The 27,909-nt window shown below is 43.7% G+C and overlaps 1 protein-coding gene across 10 annotated transcripts in view; it reads right to left on the reverse strand.

The window, feature by feature from the left end:
* utrn (utrophin) overlaps positions 1-27,909 on the reverse strand; it is a 164,809-nt gene that overhangs the window by 103,383 nt on the left and 33,517 nt on the right. For 9 of the 10 annotated variants that reach the window (XM_020097588.2, XM_020097587.2, XM_069514538.1 and 6 more), the window contains 38 exons: positions 27,730-27,853; positions 27,556-27,643; positions 26,790-27,034; positions 25,552-25,720; positions 23,390-23,517; positions 21,916-22,053; positions 21,711-21,824; positions 21,338-21,493; positions 21,039-21,209; positions 20,751-20,942; positions 19,961-20,095; positions 18,825-18,974; positions 18,017-18,178; positions 17,518-17,649; positions 17,034-17,207; positions 16,792-16,947; positions 16,491-16,661; positions 15,433-15,612; positions 14,987-15,115; positions 14,172-14,342; positions 13,952-14,008; positions 13,311-13,490; positions 12,446-12,583; positions 12,208-12,303; positions 11,557-11,727; positions 11,142-11,314; positions 10,098-10,248; positions 8,575-8,750; positions 8,060-8,195; positions 7,449-7,598; positions 7,040-7,192; positions 6,835-6,936; positions 6,491-6,611; positions 5,723-5,940; positions 5,509-5,626; positions 5,194-5,399; positions 4,192-4,346; positions 3,801-3,990 (listed from right to left, as the gene is read on the reverse strand). In XM_020097588.2, the coding sequence (XP_019953147.2) occupies positions 3,801-3,990; positions 4,192-4,346; positions 5,194-5,399; positions 5,509-5,626; positions 5,723-5,940; positions 6,491-6,611; positions 6,835-6,936; positions 7,040-7,192; positions 7,449-7,598; positions 8,060-8,195; positions 8,575-8,750; positions 10,098-10,248; positions 11,142-11,314; positions 11,557-11,727; positions 12,208-12,303; positions 12,446-12,583; positions 13,311-13,490; positions 13,952-14,008; positions 14,172-14,342; positions 14,987-15,115; positions 15,433-15,612; positions 16,491-16,661; positions 16,792-16,947; positions 17,034-17,207; positions 17,518-17,649; positions 18,017-18,178; positions 18,825-18,974; positions 19,961-20,095; positions 20,751-20,942; positions 21,039-21,209; positions 21,338-21,493; positions 21,711-21,824; positions 21,916-22,053; positions 23,390-23,517; positions 25,552-25,720; positions 26,790-27,034; positions 27,556-27,643; positions 27,730-27,853 (5,776 nt within the window). The remainder of the gene's footprint in view (positions 1-3,800; positions 3,991-4,191; positions 4,347-5,193; positions 5,400-5,508; positions 5,627-5,722; positions 5,941-6,490; positions 6,612-6,834; positions 6,937-7,039; positions 7,193-7,448; positions 7,599-8,059; positions 8,196-8,574; positions 8,751-10,097; positions 10,249-11,141; positions 11,315-11,556; positions 11,728-12,207; positions 12,304-12,445; positions 12,584-13,310; positions 13,491-13,951; positions 14,009-14,171; positions 14,343-14,986; positions 15,116-15,432; positions 15,613-16,490; positions 16,662-16,791; positions 16,948-17,033; positions 17,208-17,517; positions 17,650-18,016; positions 18,179-18,824; positions 18,975-19,960; positions 20,096-20,750; positions 20,943-21,038; positions 21,210-21,337; positions 21,494-21,710; positions 21,825-21,915; positions 22,054-23,389; positions 23,518-25,551; positions 25,721-26,789; positions 27,035-27,555; positions 27,644-27,729; positions 27,854-27,909) is intronic. The other variant, XM_069514534.1, reaches the window with a different exon arrangement.

Below are 27,909 nucleotides of genomic sequence, written 5' to 3' on the forward strand. Positions count from 1 at the left end.
GGAAAGGAGAGGAGAGGAGAGAGGAAGGCGCGAGTTGCACTGGACGAGAAGAGAAGCTCGTTACGCGGCTCACTTTTTTACTGCCACTGATCCAGAGAGAGAGGAAGAAACGGAAAAGGAGAGAGAGAGAGATACAGTAATCCCTTTGGACCACAGAAAGAGAGAGAGAGAGAGAGAGAAGAAATGAAGGAGAGAGATGAATCAAAAGCAGTAGTGTACAGGGACAAAAACCATTCCTCTGGCGTGACAGGAGAATGACACTACGCAAGGCGACCTACAGATCAATGAGCGAGACAAAGAGAAAAAGGGAAAGAGAGCAACAGTGAGTGGGAGAGAGCAAGAGAGAGAGAGCTCCGAGCACAAATGAGATGCACACACACGCGCACACAACAGGGTTACGGAGGGGGAGGAGTCACTTCAGGCATCAAGGCTTCCTGGAAGTTAAAGCCCCATTCATTTTCCGCACTGGAAGTGTTAGTGACAGACAGCTGGAACGCTTCCACGGCTGGACGACACCATCCAGGTTGAATCATGAGTACAAAAGACCAGTAATTGTATTAGACTGTCTACATGTTCCGACCCTATAGTTTAAGTTATTTTAACCCAAATGATGATCTGTCTTTTTCCTAAACCTGATAAATTTAGCTCTGCAAGACATTTGACATCTCCCAAAAAGAAAAGAACACTTGAACAATGAACATACATCAGTGTGATTATAACGTCCGAAATGGACAGAAACCATTTTTTAAACAAATTGTCTTAATGTGTATGTCTGACTTAGCCTATGTCCCATCCACTAACATGGAGAAGTCGGGGTTTTACAATTATATCTGTGGAAAGGTTGTTTTTGTTGTTGGCAAAATAATGCTTAAAAATATTAACTGAGAAAAAGAGATATGAGGGAGGAGAGGAGATTAAAGATAAAACAAATAAAAAGTGGGAGGAAAATTGAGAAGTAAGAAAAAAGGTAGGAAGACTCCGTTAAGACAAGATAAAAAGGTTTTCAAGCATCGTTTTATCTGTGCAGAAAAACGCTAAATCTTTGGAGGATAAATCTGTTTGAAGCGCACACAACTACAGTAGAGATGACATCAAGAGACAACGGGGAAAAGAGAGAATAAGAGAGGCAGGTAAAAGCAGAGACACTGAAGCTGCACAATCAGCAGCTATCATAATAAAAGAGCCACTCAGCTCTTGCAGAGCCGCTGACCTCAGTATTACACACAGGTGGGTATTTTACATCTATTCATGCTCTCTGTGACACTTACTTTCATTTTAAGTGCAACTGAAAAACCTTCTCTTTCTCCCAGATGAAAGACAAGAGGCTTTTATTTAAAGGGAGGGTGAAAAAACCTCTGTATTCCCAGAGCTGCACGCTTCACACCAACCGTTCCCCCCCGTATCTGTGACTCATACATTCAACCAAACAAACATGCACAAATTATGAATTCGACGTCTCACTACGAGACGCATTACAGCACTTGGTACCTGCGTGTAATGTCACTTTATACAGATAAGGACGGGGACTCCGAGGCGGGGAGGAGAAATGAGCACAAATAAATGAACACAAATACAAAATGCCTGTAAACCACCATGCCGCTCATCGACCCAGCCAGCTAGAATAATCGTCATTTACCAACAGGGCTCATGCACACACACACACACACACACACACACACACACACACAACAATAGAGAGAAGGGATCATGGTAAGCTGAGTGAAGAGCTGTGTTTAGACAAGGTTTAACTCGAAGCAGCGTCCAATTCAAGTTAGTCCACCGGGTATCGACTCGGCTTCACAGGGAATTACAAGGGAGACTGAGTGTTTTTTTGGCTCGGTATTAAAGGCAGTGACAGGACTAGGTCTCAACTAAGGGGTTAGAGGAGGCATGTACGTCTCCGCTGTTCACGTTGCAATGGTCAACCCACACACACGCACACACACACATATATAAGGCCAGCCTGATCAAAGCAGCTCTTGAAGCTTGGTGCACCTTTGCACTTTTCTTCTAGATGCCATTAGTGCTACAGCTTCCAGTGTGGTGTGGTATGATGAAGGGGATTATTTTCCATATATCATATACTACCCACCAGCCTCAGTGTGAGCAATATACAGTATTATATTCCATAAGATTAGGTATATATCATTCTGTGTCTGGTTGTATTGGACCATTACAGTGGATTTTCAGGTTTGAAATCCCAGAACTACTCACAATATACTGTCAATAAAAAAGCGATATAAAACTACAACGTAATGTTAAAGTATTGTTAAAATTGTAACTGAGTCATGAATTCCTGTCTACCATTTATACAAAATGTGTCCGAGCCTCATTGATTTTACATTTAAAGATATTCCAGTGCCGGTAGCATCAGGAGTGCCTCCAGTACTGCAACAGTGTCGGACAGCTTAGAGTACGCAAATCTATGTACAGCTCTGACACCACGTCTTTAATGTGGGTTTTTATATTTTGACTGTGGTACTCTGTATCGCAAAGAACTACTTTTGGAATCTGTATCAGGAGGGAGATAATTACATAACTTCTCCTATTACACAATGAACTGTGTCCAAAACTTCTGATGAAAGTAACTGGACACTGAGCAGCCATCATGAGTTCATAAAACTGCGGGGGATGAAGGGACTACGTCAGCACTCGTCCTCTACGGCTCAAAGCCTGCCTCCGTCTCATTAACCCACTTTCTAAACTTAAGTGCCATCCATCAATTTCGACTCCAACTGAGACGGAGAGAGAGAAAAAAGGATAAAAAAAGGATAAAAATAGACTTTGAATGGGAAATAACGAATTCAGAGAAAATCAAGCTCCACTAATTCTTGATTTATCAGCCGATTCTTAAACCACATTTACTTCACACAGGATCTTTGCCATGACTTTCATAGAATGTGATAATTTGGAAGAAATTATCACAATTAGATGCAAAGAACAAATACAGTCAGGCCTCAGAAATGAGCTGCAAAAGTCTCAGTGTCACGTTCACACCACATTGATGAACTCTTATAAATCTCTGTAGTCATTCATGCAATGATTTACTTTTTTTACTCCATAACCTTGGCCTGTTTTATCATAATTGGACAATGAAGGTGGGAGCGCTGTGGCATTCGAGATGATGGGAACCAACAATTTTATTAATGGAGAGAAGCTTTCGGTTCTGACAGATGAGTGGCTTTGCAGCGTTTTTTCTCAAGGTCAAGGGGGTTATCCAAAGACCAACCATCAAATCAATGACCATTTCTGAATAAAGAAAACGTATGAGAGTGACAGGGTCAACATTTTATTTAAAATGTATTTATATTTAACTTCATGGAAACGTCCAAAAAGGAAGATTGGCACCTATTTCGTCCGTTGAAAGGGTGAGGTGAAGTGATAATGGGATTACCTTGATACATAAAGCATAAAATGAAAGGTGTCAACAATTCCCTGAGGGAAGGTCCGGGCAAATGATGAGTAACACACACACGCAAAAACTCCTACACACTCTGTGTTCCTAAGCAGCACAGGACAAGACGATCAATGAGCCACGCTCATTGCATACAAGCACTCACACGCTCTCTGCATGCCCTCTCATTTACACACCTATAACCAGCAGGACGTACCTACACACACACACACACACACACACACACACACACACACACACACACACACACACACACATACACACACACAAAACTCAGTTTTGTTGGTGAAGGATGCACTAATGAAGGATGACACAGATAATGGGGGAACACCTCTGAACAGAGTCACAGTTCCTCTGAAAAAAAAAAAAAATTGTACAGCCCTACCTCCAGTTGTCGCTTCAGCTCCTTCCCGTGGGCGGAGTCCTGCGACAGGTCTTCCCTCTGTGAGGCGTCGGCCAGGACGTTAACGGTAGTCTCCGCCTCCTGGAGCCACTTGAGGAAGGACTCCAGTTCCCTGAGCGACATCTGCAGACCCTTCAGTTCACTGTCCAGCTGAGCGTAACGGTCACTGGCCCTGCCAATCAATAATGAGTCCAAAATGTGAGGACACATGGGAAAACACATGACTTACAGATTATAGATCAAACTACTGTTGCAACTGAAGCTGTTTTTTAAGTTGGCAAACAATTTTCTGATTCCTTTTTATTTTACATTGTCCAGTGTGTGTGTGTGTGTGTGTGTGTGTGTGTGTGTGTGTCTTTGTGTGTGTGCGCACCTGTTGTTGAGGTTGTTCCAGGCAGCGTTGTGTTTCTCTGTGACCTCTTTGATTCGCCTGGTGTCGTCGGTGGAATACTCCCGCAGAAGATGACCGGACAACTCGTTGAAGGCTGCTACCGTGCCCTGGCCCCGTCCCAGGTCCTGGAGAAGCGCCTGCGAAGCAATAAACACGGCCGCATTAGGATCATTATGACACTGGAAGTGTGACAGATGTGACTTAAACATTATGAGTCACTATGTGGCAGTAGTTCATTAGCCTGCACTCACATCTGCTTTTGGTATTTGCTATGAAAGGACATTAATGACATTTCTCTAAACTCAATAAATAAATCTAACTTCAGGGATTGAACACACAAATAGAATAGTAATTCTGCAGCTCTGCCATTTGACATTGTTTGTTTAACCTCCACTTAATCAAGCAGGTTAGATAAGACTTAGCTGTTATTAATAAGGCCTGATTATTATTCTAAATTCAACATAACAAATAAATCTTCCAAATATGACCCTGAGGCACATGTTCTGCCAACGAAAAGGTACACTTCACCTTTTTTAAATGGACAATTACTCATCATTAAAAGAACACATAAACCAGGAGTAGATTGAAGCTGATGAGCTGCATTCTGTTGAACTCAGTTGCCCTCTAGTGTTTGGTTTCTGTAACGCGTCACACACACACGCCTCCTGACCGAGGCCGACTTTTGTTTCTTCTCCTCTCGGCCAAGTCATCATCTCAAATTAAGATGATGGATGATGTGGGTGTAGGAATGTTATTAAGGTTGAGAGTGACACAGCAGAGAGGTGATTTATTCATTCCCGCCTCTCGCAGACTTGTATGGATGTAGAAATGACCTCGATACTTCATGAAGTAAAGTTTGGTTTGGTCTAAGATTTTTCTCTCCATTAGGAAAGTGAGAAAACAAATTCCCTGAGTTAAATGTCTCGACATCTGTAATGACAAGGCTCCAGACTCAAAAAGGACACAGAGAGGGGGTTTCCTGACCTTGTTTTCAGCGAGCTGTTTAGTCAGGGGGTCTCTGGACGGCTGGAGGAGGTTGTGGAAACGTCCCTCATGGTGCCCAATGAATCCCTTCACCTCCTTCCTCTGCTCCTCCCACTGGATACTGTGGGCAGTCATGTTGTCCAGCTGCTGGAGTCGAGCCTCAACACCGTGCTGAGTGTTGTCCCACTGGCTGCGTACCTTCTCCACTACAGACACAGACGTAAATGCAACTTCATTTGACTGTAGGAAAATGCACTGGTATAAAAATGACTTCCTTGCTGTTGTATATCTAACTTTTACATAACCTGTACATACATTTCTCAGTTATGGATGTGCGAACGTCCAGGTTGGAAGTCTTGTTTTTGATGTTCTGTGCCAGGGTGAAGATGTCCTCGAGCTGCGGGTGACGCTGCTCCAGGTCACTCTTCGTCACCTGCCGGGGAGAATACAGGATTACGCACATACACATTCACACAAAGTAGATATGACCATAACTTCAACTAGTCCACCTTCTCTCCTCCCTTCTCACCTGCAGACGTTCCATAGTGGTCCTGATCTCCTCCGTGTCTCCCACAGTGACAATGTTAGACTTGAGCATCTGCGTGATGAGGAGCAGCCAGTCGGCTAGTTCGGTGGCCGTCTCGTTGAGGTCGGTGGGCGCCACGGTTTCCGGCGTGTGCGGGGTTTGGTGATGGGGGTCCTCGCTCATCAGACTGGCCATCTGCACGGCCGAGGGGACCGAAGACACTGAAGCAAGGGACGGATATAAAATAAAAAAGCTTCTTTAAAAGGAAACGATGCCATGAACAATAAAAGCTGTTAAGATTGGGAGAGGAGGTGCTGCCAAATGGCTCTCACAGGATATTGGCATCACAGTAAATCACCATGAATTAGGCACCAGGGTTTGTTTTAGTGTTACACAACACTGGGTTTTCTCACCTCTTATCTATCATTTCAACAAGTATTTTCATACTACCAGTTATGCCTAATACAGGTAAATGTTTATAGGTTTGATGATTTTGATGATGTGTTTCTATTTCGTTGCAAGAGAACCACAACATCCTGAGACCTATGCATGCTCTCAAAACCAAAAAGGAATTTTAAAGCATGACAGAAGTAGAGTTAAATGAACGTTGACATAGTTAAGACCGGCCTAAACCTACTGAATATACTATTTTACATATAAAAATTCAGATTTTTATATTTCTCCTCTTTTTAGATGTTTTAGATGTAGAAACCCTGTCATGATACAGAAATGAGAGACATCGTGAATTGAAATAAATGCTTGTATGTTTACCAAGCTGCTGGTGCTGAACGACATGTTGGTGTTGTGTCCATGGAGAGATGGGCGGCTGAAGAGATTCCCTTATTCGACCATCCAGGGCTTTCCAATCAGCTGCTAGCTCCTCTACCTTAGTCTGTGTACACACACACACACACACACACAAAGAGCAGCACATACGTGTATTTAACTACAGAATGGCAGCAACAGAATAGAGTGTATCCCGATGTTAATAAAACAGCCAATTAAACTTTAATAAATTATGTGAAACTGAGTTCCCCAAAACACATTATGGTTTAATTATATGCTACAATGAAAAGTGGTTCTTTATTAAATTATATTACTGTGGAAACCGGGACCTTTTCATGAGGCAGCAGCTGCTGTCGTCGTTGTAGCTCAATAGAATGAGCCAACAGTTCCTCCAGGTCCTTCTTCCTGTCCTTCATGGAGGCCTCCAGAGCCTGTGATGCGTACAAGCTCGTTTTAGACACACTGCTTGTGTGCAAGGTAACTGAACCTGAGGTGTTTCATCTTGTGATAGTTCTGGACGTCACACAATCTTACCTGTGCTTGCCCAGGGTTTAGGCCTCTGGTTATGATAGTCTGGTGTGTGACGACAACCCAGTCAGTGAGTCGGTCCATCCTGTCCTGGAACTGTGTGTGGCTTTGCAGGTTGGCCTCCACCTCCCCCACTTTGTCCAACAACTCATGTGTCACCTGCAGGGGAAAACATCCAGATTAATACGCAGCCCTGGAGTTTTCAAACTAAAACTGAGCCAGCAGCTTTTTCAAACTTCTCTGTTTTAGTGTCTCTAAACTAAAAGTTTGGATGCCAGGTGTATCTGTAGCAGAGTTGACAGTAGTATGGCTGTAGCATTAGATTTAGTACAGGAAGTAAGGAGGAGGAGAGACAAGAGGGTGGAGGGGATACACGAATAAAAAGCTGGTGTTAAGTTGCTGGTACAAGTCTCACTTTGCTCCAGTTGAGGTTGATGGCTCTCAGTTTGTTGACATGCTGGTCGCTGCTCTGGGGACTCACACTTGGACTGGCCAGGATCTGAGGCGCGTGCTTGTTCAACCAACCCAGACGCTCATTGTGTGCATCCATTTCCTCAGCGAGGGCCTGCAGGGAAAGATGCAGTGACCCTTAATTTAATAGAGAATCATTGATATATTGAAAATGAAATAAAGGAAGAAATGAAGAAGTACTGCTGTGCAGGTCGGCAGTGGAACAGTTGCTCAACTTTGCTACATATGTAATGTCGTTCACTGAACTTTCTGCAGTGTGTCGTGCAAAGTCAGGTTCAGTTCATTGTAAAGAAGACGGAAAACACAGCCAGTTTATGTGCTTCAGCAAAATTGCACAGCTCAAAACAGACGATGTGAGCATTAAGTTTGATGTGTGTGAGTTTGACAGGTTTTGCTTATGATAAGAGCGACTAGGAAACAACTTGTGGAAACAAATAGGGGAAAAAGAACAAAGTAAAACCCAACACAGTCAGAGCTGACCATAAAAATAGCTGACTCCACCAGCTCCGGAATAATAACCTCTACGCTCCCATGAATCTCTGGGCTTCGCTGTACCTTGAGTTCTTTGAAGCTCTCGTCAGTAGCTGTGACAGGCAGGGAGCTGACGGCGTTCTCCGCCCGCTCCAGCCACACAGCCAGCTCATTGTGTCTTCTCACCAGGTCTGACAGGGCCGGGTCCTCGCCAGTGAGCCTGCACGTACACGCACACGCACACGCACACACACACACACACACACACACACACACACAGACTCAGTATACCACAGATAAGATCTTCATTTCCTGCAGGTTGCAGGTGTAATCCTCAAATTTACATTTAAATGACTGTCATAGGCGGATTCACTGCACTGATAACGCTAACCTGCCAAACACTGATAAGAAACAAAGTCTGACAGTGATGGAGAGTGAGCGCTATGCTGTTCTTCATTGTCCTGTAAGACCAACACGTTATATAATCAAGACACAGCAACGGTGTGTATTACACACTCGTCAGAATCCAAATTGACTTTATCTTCCTAATGTTTTCAATCCAAAACACTGCCTCCTGTGTGTTTCCATGGATACGTTACCGGCGCTGTCTGTCCAGGACCTGGCGGTTGACGGCTCTCCAACGCTGACAGAGACCGTCCAGCTTCTCTTCGAGCAGTGGTCCATCAAGAGATGACAGCTGCCCGATAATCTGCTCCCCGGTGCGAGTTAGTACAGCCAGGACGGGTTGGTGACTAACCACGCCTTCTTCCAGCTCCTGAACACAGATATCAATCAATCAATCGATCGATCAATCAATCAATCAATCGATCGATCGATCGATCAATCAATCAATCAATCGATCGATCGATCAAGCAGACTTTGTTTACATTGCACGTGATGGAAAGTGCTTAACATAAAAACAATGCCCCTCCCTTTTGCCCATAGCGTGGTCTGTAAGTGCTACTCTAGGACGTACAAGACATTTAACCTTTGTCCTTCTTTACCAGCCCAACTACCCACCAGTCAGCTAGACCCAAAAACGCCCCCAGACGAGACGCAACATGTCCCCAAGAAACACAAGCAAGCCCAGCTGCTCCCGAAAATACCAATGAGGAAACACTAAAGGCACAAAAGAAAATAAAAGTGAACAAAAGAGAAATAAATTAAAAGGTATATAAAAGAGAATAAAGAGATAAAATCCTAAGAAAGAACAGATGTATTAAAATCAGAAATATAAAGGAAGGAGAAAGTGAGGAAAAAACGAGGAACAGGGGATCAATAAGAGCATAATGTGACTGTGGGCCAAATCCCCTGCTGACGTCCATCCCTCCCAGAAAATCTCTGATCAACACTCTGGCATGATTGGTGCCAAATCAAGATATAAGCTGAAACCATCTCTATTTTAAATCAGGAGAGGTTTACATTTCTAAGACAGCCCTAAAAAGTCGGGTGAATGATTGTAACGTCCGCTGAGGGTTGAGTCATCTAATCCCCATCCACTTGATCCCTCGTCGCGTTGTCATGTAAAAGAGCCGGGCAGAAGGAGGTTTCGCAAATCACACTGATAAAAAGGTGTTAATGGCGGTAGGGGGGGCTGTCAGCGATAATGCCGCAGCTTCAGAGAATTTAATTCCCCTCTTGGAAATGAAAGTGCCGCTTAAATGATCAAACAAAGCAAAATTAGATGGCCCTTCTCATCTTTCTCTTCAGTTCCTCACTTCTCCCAGATTCTCTCTCTGCATAATGAACAGTTGGATGTGTGGCGTGTTTATCAGGTACAGTGAAGCACCCGTCTTTGGGGGAACAAAATGCAATTATCTCCTGTCTCCCTGTCTAACATTTCAAACCATCCGGCAAATAATACCTCAAACACATTACTGGGAAGGTATTTATGTTGATCGCAGTTGCCAATATTGTGACTCTGTATTTGACTGAGTGTTTCTTTACCATCAGAGCAAATACCGAAATATCTGAATACTTAAGTTAAAGTATTACTGCAAACATAGATGTGTTTTTGAACTGTAAACTTACCAAATTTAAAAGAAAATCCTCATCAATCAGAAACCAAACCCCTAAACCACCACAGTGTCGATCGTTCAGAAACGTCCAACCCTCCACCCACCTCTTGGTGTTTCCGTGCAGAGTTCAGGTCGAGCTGTCCGTCAGGGCCGACGCTCTCAGACAGCAGCGCCTCAGTGTCAGTCAGCCACTGACTCAGGTCGTTCATGTCACAGTGGAACTGCCCCCACTCCTCTATGGCACAGTCAAAACTCCTGCAGCACAATAAGGACACACACACAAAAATAAAAGCACGCTGTTGTTTAACTTACACCTGAGTTCATTTTGAGGCTAAGTTAATACCAGTGGGTGTAATATGGGTAGAACCAATTCGTATCAATGAGTTGTGGAATGTAACGATAAAAACCAGGTTCACCCACTGGAGAAATTCCACAGATCCTGATAAGAGAAAATAAAACCGTTGACCTCTATTCAAATGCCAGAAAATGTCATTCTAATCAGGAACCACTGACAACACTACAAAGTTCACAGCGACGCAACCGAATAAATCAGGAAAGACCAAGAGGGTGTCACTGAAAATCCCAGATCTTTATCGCGCTGAGGGTCTGAATGACGACTATTTCCTCTTTCACAGCAGAACAAATGTGATCAGAGCGACGGGGTGAGGAAATGAGTTTTGAGTAATTTTTACAAAACCTCCTTTACTCTATTTTTAATGACGCCTCCAGGTTATTTGTGATTACAGATACCAACCAGATAGTTTACCAGTTTATCCTAGCATGTGCTCATGCTGTACTGAGCAAATATAGACTGTTTGTGCCCAAGGAACAATGTTGATGGGAGTCAAGGTCACACAGCTTGAGTGTGTCTGTGTTTGTTTTATGTGCTTGTGAGTGAGGGAATATGTGAATACAGCTTAATCTAACCTGAGGAGCAATTCTGTATTTACAGGTCGACACACATATTGAATATTTTATAAGAAAACAAGTGTATTTTCCAGTTATAATTTAATCAAGGACTTGAGCTCAACAAACTTTACAGCTAACAACAATACAAACTAAAGACCAAAGGTGTCTTACACCAGCCGTCATCATGCTTTTTAACTGACGAGTGTTTATACGATTGTATATGAGTTTGTTGCACGCACCCCTTGCGATGGTTGTACATGCGGTTGAGGCGGTCCCACTCTGCGTTGAGCTGCGTGAGCGCGTCTCCGATCTGAGAGACCTGAGCAGGCGAAGCGTCCCGCATGACATCAGGCTGGCGCTCGTGGATTCCTGTAACCTGCTCGCCCAGATGATCCAGATTCACTTTGATGTTCTGTGAAAAGAGAAATGAAGCGTTCAGAAAAACAGTGACGTCAAAAACATGTCAAATTGTGGAAGTTCTGGCATGTACATATATTTAACGGATAGCTTCTGAGGAAAGGAGATGTTCGGCCCACAGTCTTATCTGCGTTATATATTTTTCACTCATTTAAAATCGTTTCCTCTATTTCAGCTACAAACCACATTTTTTAACTTTCCTGATTTTCCGTTTTGTGTTTTTCATGATTCACTGACCTTCAGCATGTCCTCCTGGCTGGAGAAGTCTTCATAGCGCCCCCCGCTGAGCTCAGACGAATTCAGAAGCAACTCGTTGTCTGCCATGGTGAGCAGCAACTTGTTGATGTCCAGCAGGTAGTCGGAGGGACTCAGCAAGGAGGCGGTGCTACGCTCCGGTGCAGACATCTCCTGCATCACAGAAGCAGGAGAAAAATCATGAATTAAACAAATCTTGTGGTAACACAGAAAGTCACACATGCTTTCAGACATGCACTGATGTCCTGACATATTCTGGGACGGTTATGTCAAATGTCAGAGTGAACCCATGTGAGAATACTGTAGGAACATGTTGGGAAGGTTCACAGTGAAAGAAATATGAAAGAATACAAATGTCTAGACAACACCAACTAGGAAAGACAGCAACGCCATAGTCAATGTGTCGTAAACAAAAACATGTGATTGTGTTGTTGTGAACGCGTCTGACCCGCGCAGCTGTGTTGTTAAAATTTAAAAGGCCCAACTTCCTGGACATTTTCCCAGTGTCCTGAAAACAGCTCATAATAAGGAGACACTACCATCAATCCGATGAGGCATATGCAGCGAAGGACACTGGAATTAAATGACTTCCTTGTTAGAGTGTACCACTAAATGCATGTGTGCACCCCCCACCTCTGCTGAAACCTCTTTCGTTTGCTCTGTGAAGGTGTGAGAAGTCGACGAGTCCACAGAGTCTTCCACCTGCCTGATCCGCAGCACCGTCAGCTCCTGAAGCGGACGGACACATTAACACAAGTTAAGCCCGGCTGCATGAGTGCACTGAGGGAAAATATAATATGACAGAGAGCTTGGTTTGCTTAGGTAATGAGCCCTGCTTAATGAAGACACAACTTTTTTCTGCTCGTCTCACCCTGTGAGCAGTGTATTGGCTCTGAAGCCCGAACAGCAGGAGTCTCAGCTCCTCCCTCTGGCTCTCGTCTGAAGTTTGCTGCAGCAGCTCCTCTCCTCTCCTCAGCAGCTCCTCCACGCCGGCTTTCTCCTCATCCATCTGGAGTAGAGGGAGAATGTCAAAGGTTAAATGCAATTCAAAAATCAATTTTTCATAGCAGGAAGTCAGTAAATTTCAGAATATCTTATCTGCCTCACATTCCATCAGTGGGAAACTAAAAAAGACTGACTTACACGCCGGTTACTGACTTTACCTGCAAGTTGCTCCTTTGCTAAACAATAAACAAGTTGCTCGGAGTGGAGACGCTGCAGACACTTCTCAGTTTAAAATGCAATAACAGCTTCCCGACTGGAACACTGACCTTGCTGTGGATTGGTGGGATTTGTTCAGCGGGTGTGTTTTTCACGTCATAAACCTTGATAACAGAGATTGAATTCCGGACTTGTTAAGCCTTGAAATGCCCAATCAAAGCTTGTTTTTATCAGGCGGCAGCTTTATACATATATTGTAGCCGGTTTCGTGCCATATTCTTTATGGAACTTTTCATAAAACTTCAGGTTTAAAGAGACAGAGAGAGAATAACAGGAAACCTGGGACATTTTTCTCAGTGTGAGGGTGTTTTTTAAATTTCTCCTGAAAATTGCAAGAGATGGCAAAAACCTTCATGGAGACATTCGACCATAAAATAGACAAAGTGCCAATTCCCCTTCACACTATTCTACAGTATTTACAGCTCAATTATAATAAAGCAATTGCAACTTGCTGCTCATTTATCTCATAATCATCATCATGAAACCAAAGGAAATTGAAGGGTGACCTTGTTTACCTTGTCATCATCCAGGATGTTTACTGGGTCCTGTTGTTGTTGTTGTTGTCCCTGCTGCTGCAAAGCCCTCAGGGTGTCCTGAAGCTCCACCTGAAGGTCCTTCACCTCAGTGGAGACCTGAGGCTCAGCAGGATGAGCCCGACTCTGACTCTCTGCTCGGACCTCCTGGTTGTGACGGACCTGATGAGGAAGAGCGAAAAGCACACCACAGACAACTCGGTCAGAGCCAGTTAGAGAAATGTAATTATCTGACTGCTTGTTACAAGAAAACAATGAGCAGGGTATCATTTATAATATGTGATCTGTACAAAGCAACCCCTGTGATTCAGACTGCATGTGAACTTCAGATTTTTATAATTGCTCTTTAAGTTCATAATAAATTGAAAGCAAACTTATATTTTGCTGATCTGAAAAAAAAAAAGCGATCCATGACTAATCTGATCCAAACCACTGCACCCCTTCCAAACAGAGGATTGCAGTATATTGTTTTTGAGAGCTTGTCGTAGCTGTTGGGGTGTCATACTTTTGTACCCAACTGTAGTTTGGATAAAAATAAATATGTTCCCTTCTTAAATCAGAAAGTATTCAAGTCGTTATCCTTAAAAATACAAATTAATTGACCTTATATGATTTAACTGTACCTGCTGAGGTGCCTGCTGGGTAATCTCCACACCTCCCGACTCCAAGCTGGTCATCATCTGGAGGCAAAAAGAAATGGAATAAATGCACCGATTGAACCGACGGATTTCTCTTTGACAGTTCAACCTTTTGTGTGCACACCAACACCGAATCCCACGCTGAGCTTTGCACTAGTTCAGATGATAATGAATCCTTGTCTGCAAACAATCGGTGCTTTTGTACCTTGGCTGTTTTGATGTGCTGAGAGACTTTGTCAAAGTTGCAGTTGAGCTCCGCAAGTTTCGGCTCCACCACGTCGCGACAGGCGGGCCCCCTGCTGGTCATCAGGATGATCGCCTGCTCCCTCACGTTGTCCACACGCAGACTGACGTCCTCCAGCTCCTCCAGCGTGCTCTGAGGACACAGCACAAATCACTGCTGGTCAGCTCTTTGTCAGTTTTCGTTACAAGTCATTCTCTCTTAGACCAGATGGCAGAGCAGCCTTGGGTCAGACCAGCAAGCGTAGGACAGTACGTACTGATCAAGGTCAACAGGCCCAGGCACCGGCTGATATTTAACGGAGACCTTCAGTTGTCTCTCTCTTGTCTCTAACATGAGTATCTCTCACTCTCTTTTATTCCATTAGGTTACGACAACCACACTAAAACATCTCGATAAGGTCTAAATAATCTTAACCAAGCATAAAAAGTTCCTGCTGCGACAGAGAAAATTCTAAATGGTGCATTCAGAAATGATTGATCATTACCACACAAATCCTTTCATGTGAGAAAACATTAAATTCTCCCAGAAGCAGGGCCGATATCCGTCGGTGGATTTTGGCAGGATGCATTTCTTTGCCAGAGGCAGTGATTTCCATAAAGAAGTTATATACTTCTAAGCTTGTCATGGTATAAGCTGAGCCAATTCTTACTTATTCTTATGACTGTTAAGTAGATGAAAAATAGTATGAAATAACAATTTAGAAATTACTACAAGCAAAACTAGCAATTGTCCATAATGAACATTTTCGAGCGAGGACTTTGCCTTTACTCCGTTACCTGCACCACTATCTCCCTCTCCTTCGGTGCGAGCCGCTCGGCCTCGTCCAGGTGGATCTGGGTCTGATAGAGCCACGTGCTGATGTGAGCCACGTTCTCGTCAAAGATTTCCACCTCGTTCTGATGACTCTGCGCAAACAGAAGGAAAACAAAGGTTCAGCGTTTTCATTCAGAGAAGAAAGAAACTTCTGTAATTGTAAAAAGGTTGATCTGTGTTTTCCCAATTTTCTCTAAAACTAGGACATTTTATTGATTATGTGAGTTTTCCATAAACTTTACACGACTTCCTGCAGCATATAATTACACAAAGGAGAATTTCTTTGTCTCGTTTTATATTTTTGTTTACTTAAAGCAGAATCTACTTGCTCAGATAAACAGAAAAAGAGGAGCATAGCACGGCAGCTTTTTATTTAATAAGCTTCGCTGTACAAAATATTTGCTCTCACCAGCACAGTGCTGAGCCAGTCCTCCGTCCAGGTGCGTACGTGGCCCCAGGATTCATTGAGGGCAAAGAGCTTGTCCTCGAGCTGCGCCTCGCTGCCCTCTACCAGAGTCTGCAGCCCGGCACTGGTCTCCGTCAGACTGGACAGCTCTGCCTTACGCCGCTCGGACTCCTTCAGAAGGCCCTGGTAGAGCAACACGCACATACAACACAAGTTCATATGATGAGCATCCAGGTTTTAATAATATACTGCCAGCTAAGATGACAGACACACAAAATGAAATGTAAAATAAAGCTGAATATTTGTCCGCTGTGATACACAACCTAGAACGAACAAAAATACAAATATATTCAATTGAATATAAGTTTGTGTGTATTCATTCATATACACATCATATACACAAGAAGGGCATTTGAGGAAACATGCACACTAACATGCACACTAACATGCACTCTGGAGCTGTTGTTGACTCGGTGTGAACCTGTGACTCCTTGAAAATGTATAAAGTTTCAGTTTTAATCTTGTTGCCGAATCTTTTGGGGGAAGGGGTCGAAAAGGTCTGGCTTCATTGTGTGGGATCGAATACATTTTTCAGTCCTTTAAGGAATTGTGTTCAGAGGAGGAGAGGAGAGGACACGAGAGGAGAGGAGATGAGAGGAACGAGAGCAGACAAGGAGAGAAGAGACAAGACGAGAGGAAACAAGAAGAGAGAAGAGTAGAGGAGACAAGAGGAGAAGAGAGGATGAGACGAGACAAAAGGAAGGAACGAGAGGAGAAGAGAAGAGACAAGAAGAGAGGAGACAAGACGAGAGGAGACAAGAGGAAAGGAACGAAAGGAGAGGAGAGGAGATTTATGCATATATTTTTTTTCCATTGCAAGGATGAATATGGCTTTATAACACTTTCCGGCAAATGTAATTTCCAGTTTTAAAAAGAGAAAGATTGGTGTTCTCTGAATATCCAACAGTCCCTCTGCTCCACCTACTGGCCTCAGACAGAAACACTTCTTTCCTCCTGCTGAGGAGATACTTGATAATACAAGGCTGAGTGCAGCTGCTCACATTAGCCCATGCAATCTCAGCATCGATGTCGGCAGGCATGTCTCCACAGCTGTTCTTCTGCTGGAGCTGAGCCTCGTGTGTGCTCAGCCACTCCTGCAGGGCGGCGCTCTCATTCTGGAACTTCTGCGACAGAGACAAAGCCTTCTCCAGGTCCTGCTTCCCCTCCGTCACCTGAAAACAAGGAATGAAAACTGGCCTCAGAGATTGAATGTGAATACTGAAAGTGCAATCCAACACGAGCTGCATTTTTATAGACAAATTAGAATATATTTGATTTCGATTTTCAAAAAGAATAAATCACCTGAGCCCCCAGGTCATTGTAGAGCAGTTTGAGAGCAGTGAGCTGTTCGTCCATGGCCTTGGGGTTCTCAGTCTGCTGCTTCTGCACAATCTGGCGACCGGTTTTTATCACCGTCTCCACCTCCAGCTTCACTTCACTCAGCAGTTTGTATAATTTCTACACAGCAAAAAGACGGTTTGTGTCTCAGGGATATATTAGACCGGTTGGTGTAAAATACAGAATGAGAGGGCTCTGGTTCTCACCATGCAACCACTGAGGTGGGACTGGATCTTTTCTGGCTCCACTTCCTTGACATCCAGGATGTGCAGCTCAGCCTTGGCCCCCTCCAGGACCCTCCTGCAGTCCAACATGCGCTGTTCAAAGTTAGCAGGCTTCTGGAACAGCTGGTACTTGGTGGAGATCTCCCTCAGCTTCCTCTGAAGAGAGAGAAAGGAAGTGTTATTAAATCTATACAACTGGTACACAACCTGGATGATAAACAGCTGCATCAATCTTATAACCTAGTGCCAGGATTTTGTATTTGTCCTGCATGTGAACAATTTATAAATGACAAACAGTAGCAGTGTGTGAGTTCCAGACAGTAAAATGACTTCGGCACATGTCAAGTTAATGGGAGTAGGTCATTATTTAAGTTATGATGATGTATGGGTGGCGTCAGTAGGGGACAAGAAAGTCTGACCTCAGTTTCTGTAGTTTCTGCTGTTCTCCAGTAGGAGTCAGTGTTACCTGAAGATGATCCAGCATGGTCCCACCACGGGCAGCCTTGCCATCAGTGCTGGGGGGAGGCAGGTTGGACACGTTCCTCCTTCTCATCTCCTCTACTGTTACCTCGTGGGCTGCGATCTCCGCCCCGATGGTCTGGAGGAAAAGTGGAAATCATGTAGCATCTACAGCTTCATGTGTATTTATATATGAATTATTTGCTTACAGTTTGTACGTGAATATAAGTACTTGAATAAGTGATTCTCGAGATTTCATAAGACAAACCCACTAATGGTTCATCCAAGATCTAGTTAACAACCAAATGATAATATTTTATATTTCAATAACGAGATACATAGATCATTTCAATCTGCTGCAACTATTTATTTGCCTCGAACCAAAACTTCAAAAAAAGTGGTGTTAACACTCTATGTATTAAAATCCACAGGACTCGGATGCCTCATATCCCATCTGGTGACTTCTCTGGGTGTGAACGTGTTTGTACGGTGCGTGTGTCCTGTACCTGCGCCTCCTGCGGGAGCTGGAAGGCGTCTATGCGGTCGGTGAGGTAGGAGGTGAGTGTGTGGTCCAGCTGGCTCAGAGACTCCTGCAGGGATTGCAGCGCCTGTTCGTTCTCCTTCAGCGTCTGCAGCTGCTGCTCGAGGCCGATCTGCCGGTTCACCGCCTGGACGAGGACACAGAGAGCAAGTCACGAGTTTGAACTTTTCAGTCAGGAAAGTATTTCAATTTATTTGGTTATTCTCGTGTTTTACAAGAAAGAACAAGAACAGGATGATGTGCAGAGTGGAATTGACGTATGCCATTATAAACCAAAACAGTCAAATTCAAAGGATGAAGGACAGGCAGAGCATTCATATAGTAACAGCTAAAAACAAGTCAGGACCCAGATGCTGCAACAAATACATAAAAAATAGTATTTAAGAATGGAAATACTGAGTTTGGAGAAATAGCAAGTGAGGGAGGATGCTTCATAGCATACAGACTGCTTATAGAAGCTTGGACAAACTTAATGTGAAGTAAACTCTTAAGTGTGCAATATACAGAAATGAATAAAGGATGTTTTTTACGACTGTTAACAGAAAGAAAGATACAAAGGTGCAGGGTTTGGTAAAATCATACATACAAAAATTCATGCTAGATGCTACAGTCAAATACAGCCCATGAATGGCTTTGAGAAACATGACGCAGTGGTATTTTGGTAAATGATGTATACAAATACAAACTGAAACAGTTAAAGAAAATGTATATCTGCTTAAATTATTCATATCTCTACATTTTCATCTGCGGACAAACAAATACAAGGTCCTAACCTGGTTGTTGAGTTGGTCGTAACGAGAATTGAAGGTCTCTAGCTTTTCGCTAATGAGCTCGTCCAAAATGCCGCCGTCAATCAGCGTCTGACCCAGCTCTCTGATTTGCGTGCGGTTGTCCCCGGGGTGGCGAAGCACGCTCTCCAACGACTGGCGGTGAAAGGGAGAGATGAAGGAGAGGGTAAGTTTGTAAGCAAAGAATCAGACGAAAAGGGAAAGAAAGGAGCCGTTTGGTAAAACCACAACAAACATCAAGAAAGCTGAGCGGCTTCAGTTTCAAAAAAATTGAGGAAAACATTGGAGGAAAACACTAGAGAGAAATCCTGTAAATTAGTGAAAAGCTCAGTGTGGGTCTGTGTGCATGAAAGATTAGGAAAGAACCGAAAAGCTGAGAAAACATATGTCGCACAGATGCAGATGCTGGGTGTGTCAGATGAAGGCAAACCCAAAAAAAGATGGAGAACGACAAATGAGAGACAAGTGAGAGAGAGAGAGAGAGGGAGAGAGAGAGAGGGAGGCTTGTCAAGTGACGACACATGTTCGGATCCAACAGTCATTGTTTATGTGGGGTCATTAAATTTGCTTTTCCTTCCCTGGGGTGATGGACAGAGAGAGGGAGAGAGCGACAGCACCCCCTCCCCTCCTCCAGAGGGGTGAGCCCAATTAGGAAACTGGGCGAGTGGGAAGGGTAAAGGGTGAGAGAATATAGAGAGAGATACTGGGTGGGGGGGGCAGAAAATAGCCAAAAACATAAGGACAAAGCAGAGAAGGGGAAGCGTCGTCTTCAAGGGTCTTCAATTGTCTTCAACATTATGCAACGTTACAGAGGAAGCGCTGAGATTAAAGCGGATTTGACAGTGGTGCTGCAGGCGATCTGCAGATATAGCAGCAGAGCAGAAGAAGGCGGAAGAAATTTAGAAGTCAAAGACGAGGAGGTGGTGAACATATCAACAACTTTTTAAATAGAGCATTTAGTTTGAGAAACAATTCCCAAACTAATGTGTGTTTAATGTTGATGTGACATTTCATCCCAGCTCCCTACTATTCTGGCTGTTATTTACCGACAAGACAGCAGGTACAGAAATATGTATTGTGTGTGTGTGTGTGTGTGTGTGTGTGTGTGTGTGTGTCTGTACCTCCAGAGCCTCACTGACGGCCTCAGTACTCTCCGGAAGGTTGTCGGTGGCTTGAACCTTCTCCTCCACAGTGCTGAGCCAATTCTGCTCCATGTCCAGGTACTGAAGCAGCTCCATCCAACAGGACCACACCTCCTACACACACACACACACACACAAAGACAGACAGAAACAAAGATGATGTTACTAAAAAGCGACAGCTCTATTGAATATTCCCTCACTTTCAATTTTAAAAAAGGACCAGATGAAAAACAACAATATTTAAAGTCTTTAAAGTCTCAAATTAAGCAGCAGAACTCAAAGGACAAATACGATGATTGTGACGAATGGGCTTCAGGCAAAGAATGTACACAAGCATAAGCACAGCTCGGTGACGTGTCTGATCTTTACCCAGCGGAGTCTGGAGGGATGAGCGTCAAAAACGAAGCCCCAGACTATGATTTTACACTCACAGATTAGCAAAGAAAACAAGAATCGCCAGTGTTTCCTTCCAGCTCCTCTTGTTCCGAGCATGGAAATTAACAAAAAGGACACATCGCATCAAGCCACATGTCACTCTGATGCGGAGAGCTGCTAGGTAACGGACAATCTGGGTCATTCCTTATAAAATTCATATTTTTATGTAAATCTGTGTCGCTGCAGATTTTTGAAACAATGATGAGGCCGAAGATCATTTTTAAAAAGGAAGCTGACACAGTAAATTACTCACACAACCAGAACAAACAAACACAAAGAATAAAAATCATCTTTTAACCTCGTCCAAAACAGAGGGACCCCACAAGCACATTACCTCCAGAGTGTGGCACTTGCTCTTGAGGCGGTCGCACAGCTTGTGGTAGTTGGCCAGTACCCCCTCCAGCTCTGTTGTCAGCTCCTGTCCGCTGCCTCCTCCAGGGGGCGATGTTCTGGACACCAACATGTTGATGCTGTCTTTAAGGATCTTAACCTTCACCTCCTTCTGCAGCACATCCTCTTTAGCTCTCTGCGGAAGATAGGGACAGGTGAGAGGACGTCAACAGCACCAACAGAGAAACAAGAGTTGCATGCATGCACAGATAAACCAAAGTTGAACACGCACCTTCATCTCCTCCAGCGATGCCTCCAGCTCCTCCGGACTCTTGTACTCAAAGTCCCTCATGAGAAACTCCTCGTCTACTTGGGTCATCCACTCCTGCATCTCCGCCAAGTCCTTCCTCAGATTCACCTGCTTCTCCTGACGCTCTGCCGCACGCTCCTGGTGGCTCAGCAGCTGCAGAGAAGCACATGTTGTCAGGCTTGTAAAAGAAACATCCGAATAATCTAAGTAAGTCGATCTAGAGCTGACACTAAATGGATTATATACCATCATTTTCTTGAACTTATTTAACTCTGCCTCACCTTTTTGCTGAGCGTGTCCCACCTGCCCCGGGACTCATCCAACTTCTCCTGCCCCCACGTGGCCAGTCCCGGGTCTGCAGTGGCCTGCACGGCACTCACATTCTCTCCCATCTGCTTCAACGAACCTTCCACTGACTCCATCTCACTCACATACTCCTGATTATGAGAAAGAAAAGAAATCAGCGGTTCAGATATTAAAAACTTTTTTGATCATAATCAACTTAGCAAAGAATCCATAATATTTATCAACATAAGATTACAGTTTTGAACAAAGTTAAATTCCCTCTTTAGTAGTTAAGTCATGTTATTAAATCCCCAAACCTGTTAGACAAACACAGAATTCGATGCTTTATTTTTTGTTATGTCCTCTCACCTTGCACTGGCTAAGCTCTTCACGTATTCTGTCTGTGTGGCTCGACCCGGCGGCATCACGAGACAACAGCTCCTCAACCGCATCCAACCAACGCTCAACTTGCACCACACACACCTGACAACGGCATTGAACAACGATATTATTACCATTCATATCACTACCAGTAAAGAAAGTTTTCTTTGGAACAAATGACAGCTTTCTGTACCTGGTTGTCCTTCATGCTACCCAGGATGCACTGCAGAGTCCCCAGCTCCTCACGGGCCTTGGAGGAAAGTTGACTCCACCTTTGTAGTTCTGCCGGATCCGAGGCTTGTTGTGTTTGCTCAATCTCTATACACAGGGCCTGAGGTGAACAAGAGGTCAGGTTTAATATGACATGTCTAAACTGTGTGTGTGTGAGTTCGAGAAGTATGAACACTTAAATCCTGCTACTAAAGAAAAGTGTTTTAGTTTTTTTTGAAAAGGTTCTTTGAGCAGTTTTATGGAAAATAATTGAACCACCATGTTTCTACAGTGGCCCAGAATAGACAAAATCAATCACAGGCTCAGTATTTCAGTTGGTTGCAATCTGCACCCTCATCGCTAGATGTCACTGGAACACATTGAAAGTTTTTCCTTCCTTTATAAAACAGGTTGAGACACCTTTTTTTTTTTATTGAGAAAAAAAAACGTTAATCCTGTTTCCATGTTAAAAACAATTTACATTTGTTTATCGTAAAACAAGCACGCAATGGTTATCACACTCTATAATTAGGCTCGCTGCTAACAGGGCGCAGGTCTGCTGTCGTGGGACTGAATGTTGTGGTTGTCAGGCTGACTGACTGGTTGTGCAGCTCCACACTGGGCTGTGAGGAGCTCCGTGCTACATGCATGGGCTCGCTGCCCAGAATGTGCCAAGACCACCCCCCCCCCCACCCCACCCCTCACCGACACCATGCCCTGTTATCTGCCATGATAACTGGAGCCTGCTCTGAGCTCACATTCCACCGGAGATAGAGGAGGAGAGAAACACACACACAACCAAACACACACACACACACACTTCCAAACTACATACCACACACACCATCCTTCTACAGAGAGGGTTGATACAGCACAGAGGGAAGTGAGTGACTGATAAAGGGCCTATTGTGTGCCAGAAACAAAAACACAGTGATATACACACGAACACAGACACAAACAAAGTCACTGTTGAGAATGAAATCCCGTCAGTTTAGAGGCCAGAGGTCGTGTGCTATCAACTACATTCTCAATCTATCAATTCCTAATCAATTCATCAAGGCCTTACTTTTTCTTGCAATTCTTCACTTGATGTTGTTATTTGCTTTTCTCTGTCTAACCAGGAATGTCTTGAATCAGATTAAATATCTTTGATGAACTAATACAGGCAGTCACAATAAATTGCAGAGCAACAACAAATATGTGACGAGATCAGCATGAAACAACAATGTGTAAAAAAAAAAAAAAATACAAATATAATTAGGTGAGATCTTATATATTTGCCAAATTATATTTTGAAAAAAAAGTGAAAAATAAGAATAATAGAAAAGACTATACAAGCTATAACCATAAATTAAACAGGATAATTGTACAATCTTCAAACAATAATTAATGAGACTTTCAGATCATATTTTGTAAAAACAACCTCCACCTCAGAGTTAATGTTTGAGACGTCTCACCTGTGCCCGCTCCACTGCCGCCTCAGTGGTGGGGATGTCTGATATTCCTTCTCTCAGAGTGGCCAGTCTGGCCTCCAGAGCCTCCACCGGACACGGTGCCATCTCGTCAGCCTGCGGAGGGGCCAAGGCTGGAATAAGACGAGGAAAGGGAAAATTGAGTTAAATATTAAGTTTCTTGCAAGAAGTTGAACATATGATCACAATACACCCATTCTCACCTCTGTGCTTGTTTTTAAATCACTAACTTTACTTAGCATACGCTCTCATCCCTTATAACCCTGCACGCAAACTTAGTTCTGCTAACCAGCTGTTGCCCTGGGCACCCAGGGAGAGACTTGAGACACAGGAACCTGAACCTCCGTTTGTCCCTCAGACAAGCTGCCTCAGGATCCTCTTTTAAAGATGCATTTTTATAAAATGGCTTTTCACTTGATATGCTTGTGATACTAATATATTCATTGTCTAATGCATTTTAAATTTCACAGCTTGTGTTTTCTGTTTTATGTCCGTGAAGCACTTTTCAAACCAAATTTTTTTTAAATGCTACATAAATAAAGTTTAGTATTATTACTTATTAAAGGTCCAGTGTGTAAGATTGAGGTGAAAGTGAACTATTGGCAGAAATTGAATGTAGAATAATCCTCATGATGTTTTCACTAGTTCGTTTCATCTAAATTCTATGAATTGTAGTTTTCTTTACCCCTTTATATTCAAATACTTTACATTTACATCGAGGGGACCCTCTCTACGGAGGCCGCCATGTCATGTTTGGAAGGTGAGGGTGAGGTGAGGGGTGTTCAGCTGCAACATGCAATTTCAACACTAGATATCACAAACTTCTACACACTGCACCTTTAAATTCAAGTGTCCAGACTTTTGCTTTAAGTCTGGAGCATCGTGTTTTCTACCAGAAGGGGGCAGTGAGCTGATTTGGGATTTCTCCATCTCTGTGTGCATGTGTGTGTGTGTTCTGTGCTGCAGGCAGTGTTGCCTTAAAGTAAATTTAGCTGCGCTCTCTTAACCAGTCAAACCTGTCAGTCATGCCAGACACATTTTGAAAACATTATTAAAAACACGGCTGGACCCAACTGCTTCAACTTCAACCTCATTTAAACTATAACATTTACATCCGTCCCTCCTCTGAAGAAGAAGTGTTTGACTTTGTGCTTGTTTCACAGAAATTGCCACCACACTCTCTTCAGTTGTCTCACTCCTCTTCTCTTCAGTTGACTCCCTCCTCCTCTCTTCAGTTGTCTCCCTCCTCCTCCCTTCAGTTGTCTCCCTGCTCCTCTCCTTCTCTGCCAGTGTTTTAATTAGCAGGTGATTTAATGCTTACATAATCTGCCTGTGTTTATATACACAAAGAGCAGAGATGGAGCGTAACAGAGAGAGCAGGGGGGATGGGGGGTGGGGGGGTGAGAGATAGAGAGAGGCCCCGGTAAGAGGCAAACTGCCCTCAAGCAGAAACAAAATGGTTTTCCTTGGCCTTCCTCCAAATCTTCACAGTCATAAAAGCTCAAGAGGCAAAGCACGACAGACACACACACACACACCCGGTCACACACACACACACCCGTCACACACACACTTATGGTCATGCGCGGAGAGGCTCAGTGGACTCGAGCCTTCGTTTACAGACTCTGTTTTTGGCGCAGAGCTGTTCGTATAAATTCCAAGGAGGTAAAACAGTGACTGATTTTTAAGGCTGCTCGTGGTCCAAGTCACACCCTCAGGTGGAGATGGAGCTGGCAGCAGAGACATGATCTCACACACAATCACTGGCGCACATTCGCACATCTGTGCACTTTCGGAGGCCATATAAGGGCATCGTCCATTACTCATGGCTCGCCAAGGTTCCGCATAGACGCTAATGTCAAAATTTACACAACCACGGTGGGACTGAGCTCTGCTGATCTCGGCCATCACTCTCTCAGTCACCCAATAAACCCTGAAAGCTTTGAGCCGAGAGCAAGGAGAGAGATGGATCTTTGTCTTAAAGGGGGTTTAAATCTTCTGTCCTGCAGCTGTCTGGAATCAGAGATGCCCCGTGGCTGCCAGGTCCATGAAAAGCATATGAGACAGTTAATACCTGTGCAGAGTTCTGCAACAGGTTCCCTTGCTGTGATCTGACACGTGATTTTGATATAGTTCCGCAGAAGTACCTTTGCTGAGTTCTTCTTCTCTGCTCTGTAGCCGCTGCAGCGTAGAGGCGTGATGAGCAGATACCACCACCATGCTGTCTTTCAGAGAGGGCCCGGCGCCCAGGGATCCTGCCTCTGCAGAAAGCTGCTCCAGTCGAGGCCTCAGTGCGCTGACCTGGACGAGTCGGGACTGAGGACGACAAGAGGACAGGGACAGTTAATCGATTTGCTTGTAATGAGGCGTCATCGTCATAACTGATAAATCAGCAGGGATGGTCTTCTGTTTTCTTGCACATTCGGACAGAAGAGGACATTTTACAGAAATGACTGAGCATGGGGGTTCTTCCCCCATATAAGTAGACAGCTAAATGTGAATAGTGATGAATATGAGCTCTAAGCACCTCAGGCTACAGTTGCAAGTACGCAATTTATTGACTTCTTTGTTGTAACGATGCAGAATGATGAGAAAAAGATGGAAAGTGTTTTTTTATTTTTACTGAGCTCGATCGAACAGAATTTAATTTCCTGTATCAAAATTCTAGAAACCTGCAAAACACGCACACGCACACACACACACACACACACACACACACACCGCAACAATATGTTAGTCTCATGAAATTCACAGGTTTTCCCTCTCTATCATTCTTATTCTGTGTATATTTCACAGTAAGCATCTGAGTCAAGTCTTTTTACTGAGTTTACCCTCATAAACTTACTGAATAAGTGCAAATGCATGAGCTGAATCTAAGAGGATTGACGAAGGGTTCAGAGGTGATGTTGAAGGATTAGAGTCATACACAGGAGATCAGGGTGAATGTGGACTGAGACAATGATTCCAAACCAAGGTCGGTAGTAATAGTTTAAAAGAATTGTAACTACAATCGGCTCAGACAGAAATTTGTAATTAGATCAAAGATTACATGATTGCATTTTCACCTAAAACCTAAAATATGATAATTTCATCCCGTTTTTGCTTTGGCTTGAGTTTCGTTTCCACCATTTTCACCAGTTCAGTGCTCAGTGATCACCAGCTCATTTGCCTCTGCCACAGTAGTGTGGCTGGTAATGATAACCATGGTTTAGCTTATTAAATTAAGTTAAAATGTTGAAAGAATATTTGTGAAACTGCATCAATTTCTTTAGTATAAGGTGTATTTTCAGTGCAGATATGTAAAGATTACATATGTTGTAAAAATCCCACGTAAATTATATTCAATTCTTCCCTTCAAAGTTATCTGACCCGACCCTGATCTCACCTGACATTCTGCACTCAGGTTTCTCCGCTCGGCCTCGTCGCACTTTTCTACGGCCGAGGTTGAGTCCAGCCACTGGTCCTGCTCCTCCAAGACCCGGTCCAGGTCTGTGAGCTCTGCAGACAAAGTGCTGACCCGGGTCTGAGTGTGAACTCGCTCACAAGCTGCCCCCAGCTCCCTCGCACAGACGTCCCACTCAGTTTGGAGCAGGCCCATATCTGCTCTCACCGAGTCCACACACACACCCTCTGCAGAGACATACAGAGGCGGACAGATGTGTAAATACACAAATATTTAAGTTTTACATCATTTATGCTGAATGTGTCAGAGCCTGTGTGAGGGAAAAAGTCACCAGAGAGAGTAGAATAAAAAAAATGTAAAAACTGGCACCACGGACGAGAAAACAATATAAATGAGGAGAATAAAAGAAGTTGAGTATAATAGAAAGTTTAAGGTGTGGTGCTTCTCCGTCACTTCACTGCCTGCAGAACATTGAGCTGTTACATGAAGTCAGTAAACCCTCCAGGCTGACACATTTTTACTGCTCTACACATACAAACACAAACACATGTTGAGATTACTAGTATCGAAAACTGAATGCCGATAACATTTTACATATGTAAATAAACACAGCAGCTGTGGAAACGTAGTAAAATCATAAGAGACAAACACAGCTGAACAGAGAGTGGAAGATTTATTCAGAAGCTTATACTCGTAAGCCTCTGAGAAATTCTTAGGGTTGTTTCTTTATCTCTTCTTTCCTCCGTACCTCTCTCCAACTGGTCCATCAAGCCCCGTCCCTCCTGGATCACTTGACTAACTGTGGCTTCCTTTCCTGTGAGGTCCGACTCCAAGCCCTGAAGAGATTTAAAAAATAAAAGATTTTCAATTTATTTACTCTCAACAAAAGTAAAATTTCTTTGTTTTCACGCAGTATCTTCACCTTCAGTTTGTCCTGTAGGTCTGGTGTATGAGGTGTAGTCTCAGGGTGCGTGGAGGCCAGAGACTGAAGAGACGTCTTATACGTTTTAATCCAGCTGAGGAGGTCAGAAAGCTTATTTTCAAACCTGCAGAAAAAAAAACATGTGCATAAGTGAGTGTTTGCATGTCGATTATTTTTGCA

The sequence above is a fragment of the Paralichthys olivaceus genome, chromosome 19 (genome assembly GCF_024713975.1).
Source record: "Paralichthys olivaceus isolate ysfri-2021 chromosome 19, ASM2471397v2, whole genome shotgun sequence".
Taxonomy (NCBI): domain Eukaryota; kingdom Metazoa; phylum Chordata; class Actinopteri; order Pleuronectiformes; family Paralichthyidae; genus Paralichthys; species Paralichthys olivaceus.